General features: G+C 41.3%; 1 protein-coding gene across 2 annotated transcripts; it reads left to right on the top strand.

The window, feature by feature from the left end:
* The first annotated feature begins 2,823 nt into the window (after positions 1–2,823).
* On the top strand, positions 2,824–11,516 carry LOC306934661 (isocitrate dehydrogenase [NAD] subunit gamma, mitochondrial-like). Of its 2 annotated transcripts, XM_079517323.1 has the most exons (9): positions 2,824–2,915; positions 3,025–3,140; positions 6,000–6,060; positions 7,202–7,334; positions 7,835–7,968; positions 9,214–9,316; positions 9,521–9,667; positions 10,327–10,482; positions 10,826–11,516. In XM_079517323.1, the coding sequence occupies exons 2-9, from the start codon at positions 3,107–3,109 to the stop codon at positions 10,925–10,927; spliced, it is 870 nt and encodes a 289-aa protein (XP_079373449.1). In that variant the 5' UTR covers positions 2,824–2,915; positions 3,025–3,106; the 3' UTR covers positions 10,928–11,516. The 2 variants fall into 2 exon arrangements, with proteins under 2 accessions (XP_079373449.1, XP_079373450.1); XM_079517324.1 differs by lacking the exons at positions 2,824–2,915; positions 3,025–3,140; positions 6,000–6,060 and adding an exon at positions 6,593–6,692.
* Positions 11,517–12,643: the final 1,127 nt, after the last annotated feature.

Genomic DNA, 12,643 nt, shown 5'->3' with positions numbered 1-12,643 from the left:
GAATGACACATTTTCACTGGTGGTGTAACAGGTAGAACCGTCGGTCATGTTGATTTCTGTATGTAATGTCGCCTCCCGGTGGTGGTTATCAGCACGACAGGTACACAGTGATCCCTGGAGGGAAAAGTGCAAAAACAGAAATTAGGCCAACCGGGCCTGCTGCTGAGTGCACTGTCACTGTCAGCGCGTCGCCATGGTGACACGATTTAATCTGTGGGAAGAAGCAAGTCGAGCAATATTACATTTTCTCCACGTTGGAAAAAATGTCCAAAAGTAAAGATATCTATCTATCTATCTATCTATCTATCTATCTATCTATCTATCTATCTATCTATCTATCTATCTATCTCTCTGTCTCTACACACAGTAACATATATTCATTACTAAACAGTATGCCTACTGTCATTTCAAGCACAACTCAATATGCGAGGTTAATGCAGCCTTATTTTAACCAATCTGTATGGTAGGCCTACAGTAGCTGGGGGGCTAAGGTGTTGGGCAGTAACAAGTTAGTCACTATAGTAGGCTAATATATTACTGTAATATTATTACTTTACCCATTAACAAGTAAAGTAAGGTATTACTCTGCTAAAACAGTAATGTTATAATTTATACCATACCATATGGCATATAGCATAAAAATAGCACTTAGCCTATTACATATTACTCAGGATTTGTTGGAGCTATCGTTTGAAAACATTTAATTTGAAAGGTCAAGAGAGATTGCTGCTTTATAGCTGTATGGCTGATTGGTGACTCTTCTTCTTCTTATTATTATTATTATTCAAACGGATTCAGTTCTAAAATAAGCTGACTAAACAGATTGTGTTGTTGTAGGTCATAGGTCATCATTTCTAGGGGGGGGGAGTAATATGTAATATAATATGAAATGTAATATGTTACTCTTGATTCGAAGTAATAGGTAATATATTAATATAACTTTTTTAAGGAGTAATATGTAATAAGTAACATAATTTATACTCTCTTGATTACTCAAGAGAGTAATCAAGCTGTTTCCTGCTGTTGAGGATTGCTGGAATTTTACTTTATCTATGTATCCATTGCCCTCTCTCATTATCGCTCAGGTCATTGCAATACTATGCCATCATTAGACAGTAGGATACACATCTCACACGCACGCACGCACACACACACACACACACACACACACACACACACACACGACGATCACACCACACATCCATTGAACGCGCAGCGCGTCCCCGTACGCGGTCCTACATCCTCTGTTAAGAGAGTTTAAAGATGACGAGCAGGTCTGTGTTGACTCTGTCCAGAGTCCTGAAAGCAGCGTCGACCCACTCTTCCAGGGCAGTAAGACTCTTTAGGTTTACTATCAGCTTGATAAACACGCAGGGTTTGTCTATTATACTAGTATGTTCTAGTTCTGTTGGTTCGTCAAGTTAATTGCTGCTAAACGGATTAGTTGGCTAACTTTGTTAGCCAAGCTAGCATCAAGCCGGTGTCAATGTCGCTGTCCTTTCAGGACCACAAAAGGACGCTTTGCTTTGCTGTGTGGATCGAGTTGATCTTCTTAAAGACAGACATGTTTTGCCACTACTAAAACCGAACGTAATGTGATAATGTCGATGCCAAAATATCGCTATTTTGTTAACAGGTCCATGCAGATCCATTTAAATGAGTGCTTTAACGAACACTTTAATATATTCTACCCACAGGTGGTTGGTGCAACTTCGTGTTGTCAGAGACAAAAGTCCACATACACAGTGAGTGATCCAAGACAAAAACAAATACCAAAGATAGTAGTTCCTTTGTTAACTTTTGATTGATTGATTGAAAAATGTATTAACAGTTTGCAGAATTACAGTACATTTCAAGCACAAACTCAATACAAAGGCTGTTAACTGTGAGTGGACGACCCAATTAAGCATTACACTTGTTTCCAATAGGGTCCACCATGTTCAATTCATCAAAAACATTTAGAGACGTACAAATAGACACTTCTATATAGACAAAGGACAGAACAGGAATTCATCATAAAGGAGGTAAAAAGGGAAAAGAAACATATACAGTGAGGGAAAAAAAGGGGTGGGCGGTGGGGGGGATTCACGTTCAGCTCCGTTCATTTGTTTGTTTTCCTTGGAGGAGCTGCGTTGGGTCCCCAAGTCGGCTCCGTGGCCGTACCTTGAGTTGGCTGTGTGGCCGTGACCGTGTCTGTGTCTCAGAACACGGACTGGCACAATATGATTATAGAAATCCTGCGTTGAAGGATATGTCTTGAGAGATTATGCTTGTAGCTGCCTAGTTTTTAATAAGATGTTGAGCTCAAGAGCACGCTTTTTCCCTTTTTGCTCACATACATCACTCACGTTGTCTAGTGACCATGTCACCCTGCCAAACCTACTGTTTTATCCCTCTTCGAACTATGAAAACAAATAAAATACTAAGCTGAACATTCATGTTTAATGAATGTACTGACGTGTGAGCAGTGAGTGGATGTAGTTTCTAGTGGTGGTGACACCAGCATCTCCGGTGACTTCCTCTTGTCTTTACACCACTAAACTTTCCCTATTCTCTCTCCCATCCTTGTCCACCTACGTCCAGACCATAGTGAGTATCACCACTTACAGACATATAGAGACTATTATCTCTATAATTATTCTTTCTATGCACTTAGATAGATAGATAGATAGATAGATAGATACAGTAGATAGATAGATAGATAGATAGATAGATAGATAGATAGATAGATGGATATTACATGTGTGTCCGTATGTTTGTGGCAATGTGTTGTGTTACATGCAGATACCTGAGCGTGTGTGCCTATATATTTTGCAGCCTCCACCTGCAAAGTATGGCGGCAGACACACTGTCACTCTAATTCCTGGGGATGGAATTGGGCCTGAGCTGGCCAACTATGTCCGTGAGCTGTTCAGGTCAGAAAACACACACTATGCCATTAATGTATAGCATATGTCTCTCAGTCACTCGGTCGCTCACTTCCTCACTACCTGCTATGTATTGTATCAATGTATACATTCTTAGGTTCTGTTGTGTCCCGGTGGATTTTGAGGTGGCGAATGTGGACTCCACTCTGGCCACAGAAGATGACATCAACAACGCTATTATGGCTATTAGACGCAATGGAGTAGCCCTCAAAGGTATGTCTCTGTTTGTGTAATAGGGCATAGCAGTGGTGATTTTCTGGGTCTATCGTTCCAGACCCCATTCATTTTCCCCATAGAGATTTTCAAAAATATGTATAATATTAATTATTTTAAGCCTAGAATCAAGCCATCCAGGATCCTGGTGAATCATGACCATAAAACATTGGATTCTGTGGAAGAAAAAAAATGAAAAACTGCAAAACAAAGGGTTTATTTTGAAAACAAAGCAATAGTGCCACATCAAAGTTGGTGTTGTGACTTTATATATTGTCAATTACTTGCATGAGAGGGGGAGAGGTGGTGGAGTTAGTTGCTTTAGCAGACATTTTGAGGGTCCAATGGAGTTAAGAGGTTTTGTCCAAAGCGTTTTTTACTACTTTCCATTGGTTCAATATTTTTGAAACAACACACAGACGTAAAGGGTGTTCAATAGCTAAAAACCAGTAAGTAAGCGTGGTGGCACAACTTCGGTGGCATTTCAGAGATACAGATAAAGCTGCTCTGTTTTATAGGAACATTAGTCCTTTTACCAAATATATGATGATAATAATAGTAATAGTAATAATAATAATAATAAGAAGAAGAATACCGGTAATAATAATAATAATAATAACTAGAACTGCACTCTGTTGAGTGCCTACTTGCTTGTTGCACACAAGTAGGCCATAAATGGCCTACTAGTGCGCAAGCAGAGCGCGCAAGTACTGTCGACCACTACAAACTGTCAAATCTCAGCTTCTCTGTGAAAGAAGAACATGAATTACCTTCATGTTCTTCTGTTGAAGAACTGTTGAAGAACATGAAGGAACATGAAGCAGTGGCGTATCCAGGAATTACGTTTTGGGCAGGCAAGATAGGCTATGTGTTAATTGTCGTCTCCCCGCGCACAATCGTAGCACTAAAGGTTTTCAAAGAGATATATACCTGCCAGACGAGTACGATACAAAGACTGAAAGGCTTGCATTTACATTCCAATGGGTGATTGAGGGTCGCGCTCTACCGCAACGGCCAATCAGCTGTCCACTAATAGTTCTCAGGTCTTGTTTTTGTCCTCCTTGTATGGATTTTGGCCAGGCCAGAAATGGATTTGGACAGGCGGACGCCTGCCCTCGCCTTATTGTAGATACGCCTCTGACATGAAGGTAATTCTATTTAAGCATTTCAAATTCATTCTTTCGTTACGTAATTAACAACAATCAATTATGTAATGTTGTAATTAATACGGATGAGTGACGGCTTTCGATGGTGACGTATATGTCGATCAGTGTCGGTTGGATTAAAGGAAATGCCTCTATGTATATGTAATTTGTAAGTTGATTAGCGGTATACTGTGGTTACTTTGCATATGCCCCGTTTGATGCATATGTACGTAGCAGCAACATCAATGCCAGGGTGTAATTGGTTTTCGATGGTGACGTAATGACAATATGTTTTAGTGTCGGGAGGATTAAAGGTAATGCCCCTATGTATACATGTATGTAATCTGACACCACTGCCATATCAAGCACAAGTAGTCATTACGTCATACACATGAGTGACGGCTTTCGATGGTGACGTATATGTCGATCAGTATCGGGTGGATTAAAGGAAATGCCTCTATGTATATGTATATGTAATTTGTAAGTTGATTAGCGGTATACTGTGGTTACTTTGCGTATGTCCCGTCTGATGCGTATGTATCGTAGCAGCATATGATGTCAGGGTATAACTGGTACAACTAGCTCTCAATGATGACGTAATAAAGATGTGGATTAAAGGACCCAATGCCAGGGTGTAATTGGTCTTCGATGGTGACGTAATGACGATATGTTTTAGTGTCGGGAGGATTAAAGGTAATGCCCCTACCTGTATGTATACATGTATGTAATCTGACACCACTGCCATATCAAGCACAAGTAGTCATTACGTCATACGCTGGCACGTATACACATCAAACGGCGACATACGAGAACGAAAACTATTACTTGCGCGCTCTGCTTGCGCAAGTAATAATAACCAGTAAGACGCCCTTAGGGCGAGAAGCGGCGAGGTCGCGTGCATGCATCCGCCTGGGTTACGGCAGACTGCTGGGCGAGCGCTGGCGCTTTGGCATGGGAGGTCAGATCAACATATGGAATGAATTCTGTACTGACCATATATGGAGCGTGTCTTGAGTGTACAGGGTTTGATGAGGTCAGATCAACATATGGAATGTCAGAACAGGTCAGCTCCATATACGGAGATCTAATGGTGGCAGCGGGGGCAGTGTCTTGAGTGTACAGGGCTTGATGAGGGCCCAGGTAGGGCCGGGCCTTAATCTTCGGGCCTGTTGAGAACTTTAGCCCCAAAGCGGGCCCATCTAGAGTTTGAATGGATAGGTATCAGTCAAAAGGGGAAGGATGGTTGGGGAAGGATCAACATATGGAATGTCAGAACACGTCAGCTCCAGGTCAGAGAGTTGCTGGTCGGCTCCATATATGCAGATCTAGTTGATGATCCAGTCTTCTCCATGTATGGCTATCCAGGGTTTGGTGAGGTTAGTGTTGTGATCTTCATATAGTCTGTGATGGACTGTCCGACCGACTGATGGGAAATGCAGGTTTTCATAGTAAACTGCGACCTACTGTCGCAATAATAACAATAATAATGATGATGATGATGATGATGATGATGATGATGATGATATAATTGCTGCTACAATGTATGAGAACAAAACCAAAACATTTTTGCTATTCTTTACACATACACAAGAAAATAAAGAAACATTGAACATTGATAATTGTGATGGTATCCCTTTAAAAAATCTTATGTTTTAGTTCTGGTCTGTCTATCTGTAGTTACACTATCTTTCTTTTTGTTCCTGTTTGTTTCCAGGTAATATTGAGACCAACCACAACCTGCCTCCCTCCTACGTGTCGAGGAACATTCTACTGCGGTGAGTCCCTAAACTTTCACCTTTAAAAGGAACCCTGGCTAATATGACAAATAAGCCTTAAAATATTTTACTTGCCCTCTATAACAAAAAATGTATAACACCTTAAATATTTTATTTCTTTCATAAATAAAGAATATTTCACTCAATAGGAACTGCTCCTGTCGCAAGTTGATGATGTCATATGTCTGTGTGGTCCAGCCCTATGGAATATATGGAATGCACATAAATGCTAATAAAAAGTATTTGAAATATTGCTTTGATGCTCATATTATCGTTAGAAGCATAAAGTTGTTTTTTATTAGCATGTGCATTCCATACATTCCATAGGGCTAGACCACATGGACATATGACATCATCAACTTGCGACAGGAGCAGCTCCTATTGAGTGAAAGATTCTCTATTTATGAGAAAAATACAATATTTAAGGTGTTTTTATTTCTTTATTTTAGTTGTAGAGGGCAAGTATAATGTTTTAAGGCATATTTGTCTTATTAGCCAGGGATCCTTTCTCCTTTCATTCCTGACTCTTCACTAGAACCTTCTCAGCCGGAGGTCCTACAATCTTCATTACCATCAGTGAAAAACTGTATTATAACTATCCACCTACAATTACCACAGTAGACTTTGAGGATGTAGGTATTGTCTAGGTACTGTTTAGGCTTCTTTACACAAACATCCATTTGTTCTCTTTCTCGTTCTCTGGTGTACTCTGGCCTGCTCTGCTACTTTTGATCGGTCTCTTTTTGTCTTTCTACCCCACTCTCCCCCATTCTTTTCTGACTGTTACTTTCTTACTGCCCATCCATATGTTTCCCTTTATCTGTCCTTCACTTCCTCCCTCCATCCTCTCTTGACTATCTCCTTTCCTTTTCTCCCTGTTCCTAGGGTTGTCAATTAATTAATTGTCATTAACACAAAAATACATGTATATTGTTAGCCGTTTAGACTTTGTAAACAGAGATTACATGGGGAAGATATGACTTAAATAGTGAAATGACAATGACTGATTCATGCAGTACCAATAATTACAAAAATTATCACATTGTGACGTGTTGTGAGCTTGTATTTCCACAATTTTTAAAAATGTATGAACTGTATTAACATTTCAACATCACAATTATGATGTTTGTCCATTCCACAGCACCACTCTGGACCTGTATGCCAACGTGATGCACTGCCAGTCTCTCCCAGGTGTGAGAACTCGCCACAAGGACATTGACATCATCATCATCAGAGAGAACACTGAGGGCGAGTACAGCAGCCTGGAGCATGAGGTTTGTGTGTGTGTGTGTGTGTGTGTGTGTGTGTGTGCGTGCGTGCGTGCGTGCGTGCGTGCGTGCGTGCGTGCGTGCGTGCGTGCGTGCGTGCGTGCGTGCGTGCGTGCGTGCGTGCGTGCGTGCGTGCGTGCGTGCGTGCGTGCGTGCGTGCGTGCGTGCGTGCGTGCGTGCGTGCGTGCGTGCGTGCGTGCGTGCGTGCGTGCGTGCGTGCGTGCGTGCACATTGATTATAGTTAGAAAAAGCTACAACAAAACATTTTAGTTTAAATGAAATACTACATAAGTCAAAGCCCTGTTGTCTGGAATTGAAACGTAGCTAATAAGAACTAAACTGAAACTAAAAGATACAAAACAAATAGATGTAGAAAAAACTATAATAACCTTTACAAACTTTACCACTGATTAGCTTGCTCTGCTGCTCAACTAAAAACACCCAATTCCCTTCTCGTGTTCTCTGCCCCTTTCTCTCCCTCTCTGTCCATTTGTTCCTTTCTCCAGAGTGTACCAGGTGTTGTGGAGTCTCTGAAGATCGTCACCAGGGCCAGATCTCTGCGTATCGCTGAATACGCCTTTAGAATGGCACGGGAGAAAGGTCGAAGCAGTGTCACCGCCGTCCACAAAGCCAACATCATGTAAGTGTCTCAATTTCCCTGTGAAGGAGAGAGATGCATTTAATTCTTAAATAATAGACAGCACAGACAATACAATATGTCCTTTGACCTTCATCAAGATTTCACCCTTTCACCCAAACCTTTACACAAATTGAGCCTCATTCACGAAACATGCTTACAATCATATATGATTTTAAACCACTTATGTGAGCATTTTCACAAGCATAATGTGATTCATCATTTTTCTTAGCTGAATTTGTTTGTTGGTACACACAGCACTCATGTCTGCTTTTAGGCATTTGTATGTGCCAGAAAACTTTTGTGGCAACACTTAGAATGTATTTTGCTTTATGCACAATCCATTACAGTAGTGCCAGTTCTTAAACAAGATGTTTCCCAACATTAATTGTCAAAACAAATAAGAGAAAAGAAAAAAGATATGTGTTCAACAATCTATAGCTTGTTTTTGAAGTAACGATGGGCTTATAGACATAAGACAAATTCAAACCATTTTTTCTTTTTTCTTTTTCAAGTTGAAGCATTCAGAGCTGAAAAGAATTATGTCTCTCAGTGCATTTGCCATTTCTGATAGTGTGACCACAATCTGGCAAAGGGTTTACAATAAGTTGTTGCAGGACAGCAGACACCAACTTATAAAACGTATTAATCACAGGAACACCTTACAAATAGCCTATAATTCATAGTCTTACCATGATATATATAGATAGATGTATCTTGACAGCTGTCAGGATACAAAAAACACACATAAATAAATACACAATACATAGACAGACCACACAATACATTGACAATACTACACAAAAAAGAATAGGCTACCAGTCATAGTTCCAAGAGGCACCACATAACATTTAATTTCATGCACAGAACTGAGATGGGGCTTTTGTTCAGAAGTCCTATACTTATGGGAACAAAAGATCTTGAAGCCCCTAGCCTGCAACATTGGTACATCGTACCGTCGTCGATGCAAATTAGCAAAAGCTTGCCGCTTCCTGAGTACCCAGGTCTCATACATTGCTGTCATAATCTCAAGTCGTAACTCGCTGGATACATTGATGATTTTATGGAGTTTGTGTGTGTGTGTGTGTGTGTGTGTGTGTGTGTGTGTGTGTGTGTGTGTGTGTGTGTGTGTGTGTGTGTGTGTGTGTGTGTGTGTGTGTGTGTGTGTGTGTGCATGTGTGCATGTGTGCGTGCGTGCGTGCGTGCGTGCGTGCGTGCGTGCGTGCGTGCGTGCGTTTGCCTGAGTAGGAAGCTGGCTGATGGCCTCTTTCTGGAGTGCTGTAAGGAGGTTGCAAGTGGTTACCCTGACATTGCATTTGACAGCATGATTGTGGATAACACCACAATGCAGGTATACACTGCTTAATGCCAAGGCTCATTTAATTTTGTGATAATTCCATGATTGCACCATTTTATAGTTGTATATCTCTCATTTCTTTCAGAGATATCTTGACTATGTTCTCCAAACTATTGGTTCCCAAAAGTTTTCATGATCGCATCCAGAACAAACAAGAAATTTTAATATTTTGAAACTGTGTGCATGTGTGCCTGTTAGTTGGTTTCCAAGCCCCAGCAGTTTGATGTGATGGTGATGCCCAACCTGTATGGGAATGTGGTGAGCAATGTGTGTGCTGGTCTAGTGGGCGGACCGGGCCTGATACCTGGAGCCAACTATGGAGAGGACTATGCTGTGTTTGAAACGGTGAGGGAGAATTCATTAGCATTTTCAGTAATCCTCCGGGTCTGGATCTAGTCCAAATTGCCTAGAATAGTCTAGCCATAAAAATAGTAAACCCCTCATACAGTGTCATACATTTTCCACTAGAAGAACACCCCCATGTCATTTTGCATTTATTTGTATAATCACTGTTACGTTCTGAAAGGGTATTTAAGGTAACAATCCCGTCCTTTGTCCCACAGTTGGGGCGAGGAAAATCTCCCAAGTAAAAAATCCCAATCCCAAGGAAGGATCCCAAAAGAGGGCACCCTCCTCCTGGGCAGGCAGGCATGCAATAGGTGCCAAATTGGCAATATGCAAATTCTAAACAAATGTATGCTGCATTTCTACCACAGGGGGTTCTCAATACTTCCTCTTAGGGATGAAGCAGAAGCGTAGCAACATTGTACACAGTATGACTTTAAAGTAGGTCGAATTGCTTGTATCTGCATGCATTTCGTCCTCCCGGTGAAACTCTTTGTCAGGTGCAAAGAAATGGCTTTGATGTCACATATCAAAGACATGTAGCAGTGACGGGACTATTATACACAGACAATCGTGACTTAATTGGACCCACACATGTTTCTCTCTGGTCAAACGGTGTTGTTTTTCAACCTCATGTTGTAAACTGCTGCTGTGTGCAGGGCACCAGAAACACCGGGAAGAGCATCGCTAACTGCAACACTGCTAACCCCACGGCCATGCTGCTGGCCTCCTGTCTGCTGCTGGACCACCTCAAGCTGCACGGATATGCAAGCATGATCCGCAGAGCTGTCATTTCTACCATCACTGAGACACAGGTATCTTATTTGTTTGTCTGTAGCATGATTTATACTGCTAATGTCGCACACAGAAAATAGCATATAAGCCCACGTGTGACCAAATGCAATCTACAGTATATCCTTCTGGCCTGTACATAGCTGATAAGTATGATGTGAACATTAAAGCACAGTATGCGTGTATTCTATTTTTACTACACATTTTACTAAAACCTCCAGTGCATGGTAAAAGATGGATTGACAGCATCAAGGAGCAGAGGACTGCATGTGATGAAATATGTCACAGGGGCTGCAGAGAATGCATTTGGGGATGATTTTTAATGGAGTGCTGTCCTGTGTGTTGTCCTTACTACTTTGTCCACAGCTGCACACCGCTGACCTTGGAGGACAAGGCTCCACATCTGACGTAGTCAAGTTCATCATGAGCACCATCCAGAGCACTGGGCCCCTAACACAGAGCATCTAGAACACACACCCGCACGCACGCACGCACACACGCACGCACGCACACACACACACACACACACACACACACACACACACACACACACACACACACACACACACGACACAAGTGTATTAAAGGTATTCTACAGTACCTATCATTACCTATGCAATTTAATCATCGCAATACTGAAATTCAAGATTGTATATTAATGCAACAGTTTGATAATGTTGAGTTCTTGAAATCGCTACTGAAAACAATTACATAGAAATGCAAATTAATAATGTTGAGAGCTCCACCTTATGTATATGCCTCAATACCTCTTGTTATGCACCTGTTTCTGTTTCCCCCTTTATTCATTCATCCATTCATTCTGTGTGTATTTCTTTATACTAGTAAACAATCAATTTATTCATGGTTTTCTTTTGGTGTATTGAAATGTAAATGGTTGTTTTTCAAGTTCTTTGAACGGTTGAACCACATAGCCGTTATAATATTGAATGTAACACAGCCCTCCAGCTCTTGAATTGTGTTGGATTGAACACCCTATGGTACACAGGGCCCAGGACCACTGGTCCTTGCACTGAATAAAACCTCTTTATTACCTCTATTTATGTCATCACTTGTTTGCTTGTGCCGGCTCACATTAACATTGCAATAGCCTAGGGAGACCACCAGGAGGCTACAGTGTCCTCTGTAGTAGGGTCAAGTGTCCTGGCAGAAGGGAGAAGTCTCCAGGCTCTGTCTGGAGCTGCCCCCTATCTGACAGGGAGGGGGGGGGGGGGATAGGGTTTATGACAGAAAGGCTTATGCATAGTTTTTTGTGATGTTAAGGTTAGGTTTAATTAGTTTAGGCATAGTTGCAAAAGCGCAAGGAAGATGTTGGACTTGGACCATACACATGGAAGAACAAGAAAGAACTGAAAGAACTTGGTCACGCCCATGTTTTTCTGTCAGAAAGCCTTGAGGGGAGCCTTCTCTCCTCTGCAGTGTCCTGTGTTTCTTTGACCTGTAAATAGGTTTATCTCTAGTATAGCTTTCTGGTTTTAGGGGTCTGTGAATCTCATGAGTAGAGCAAGTTAAAAGCAAGCAGAAGGTTTCCCTCATAGGTAATGTATAGCCTACTCAAATGCAGGGGTGCCCAAAAGGTAGATTGTGATCTAACAGTAGATCACAAAGGCTGTAAAGTGTGCAGGTAGACCACATGACATGCCCCTGGCCTAAAATATAAATAATTTAAAAAAAGATATTATGTTTGGCATATGCCACTTGAATTAAGGTGACTTGATTGATTTACATCAAAAGGGGCCTGCCTCAAACCCACAATGCAATAGCCTACTTTGTTTTCGAAACTACGAACGCCACGTGCTGAAATTGAAAGTGTACACCACCACCACAAAATCTGGATTGTTATAGCCTACCGCAGCAGCATTGCATCTTTATTGTCGGCATGTCTTAAAAATAGGGGAACATTTGGCAAAAAACAACATTCATCTTTTCACTGTTATGCATGATTTAAGTGGTTAATGGAAGCCAGTCATCCAACATGGAACAACAAGAAACCGGCATTGAAGGAAATGAAGGACACACAAAGTGCAACTATGCAAATATTAATATTCCATTACGGGTGTTGTGTTGTCTGCACCATTCAGAATAACACAGCATTCCAGTCTTGCAAAACCGTACGTTATTCAAATCTTTATTCAAAGTGAGTGGCATATTCAAAGAGGGTGTATA

This window comes from Electrona antarctica, assembly GCF_951216825.1.
Source record: "Electrona antarctica genome assembly, chromosome: 2".
In the NCBI taxonomy this organism is placed as follows: Eukaryota; Metazoa; Chordata; class Actinopteri; order Myctophiformes; family Myctophidae; genus Electrona; species Electrona antarctica.
This window is presented reverse-complemented; position numbering and strand designations above follow the sequence as displayed.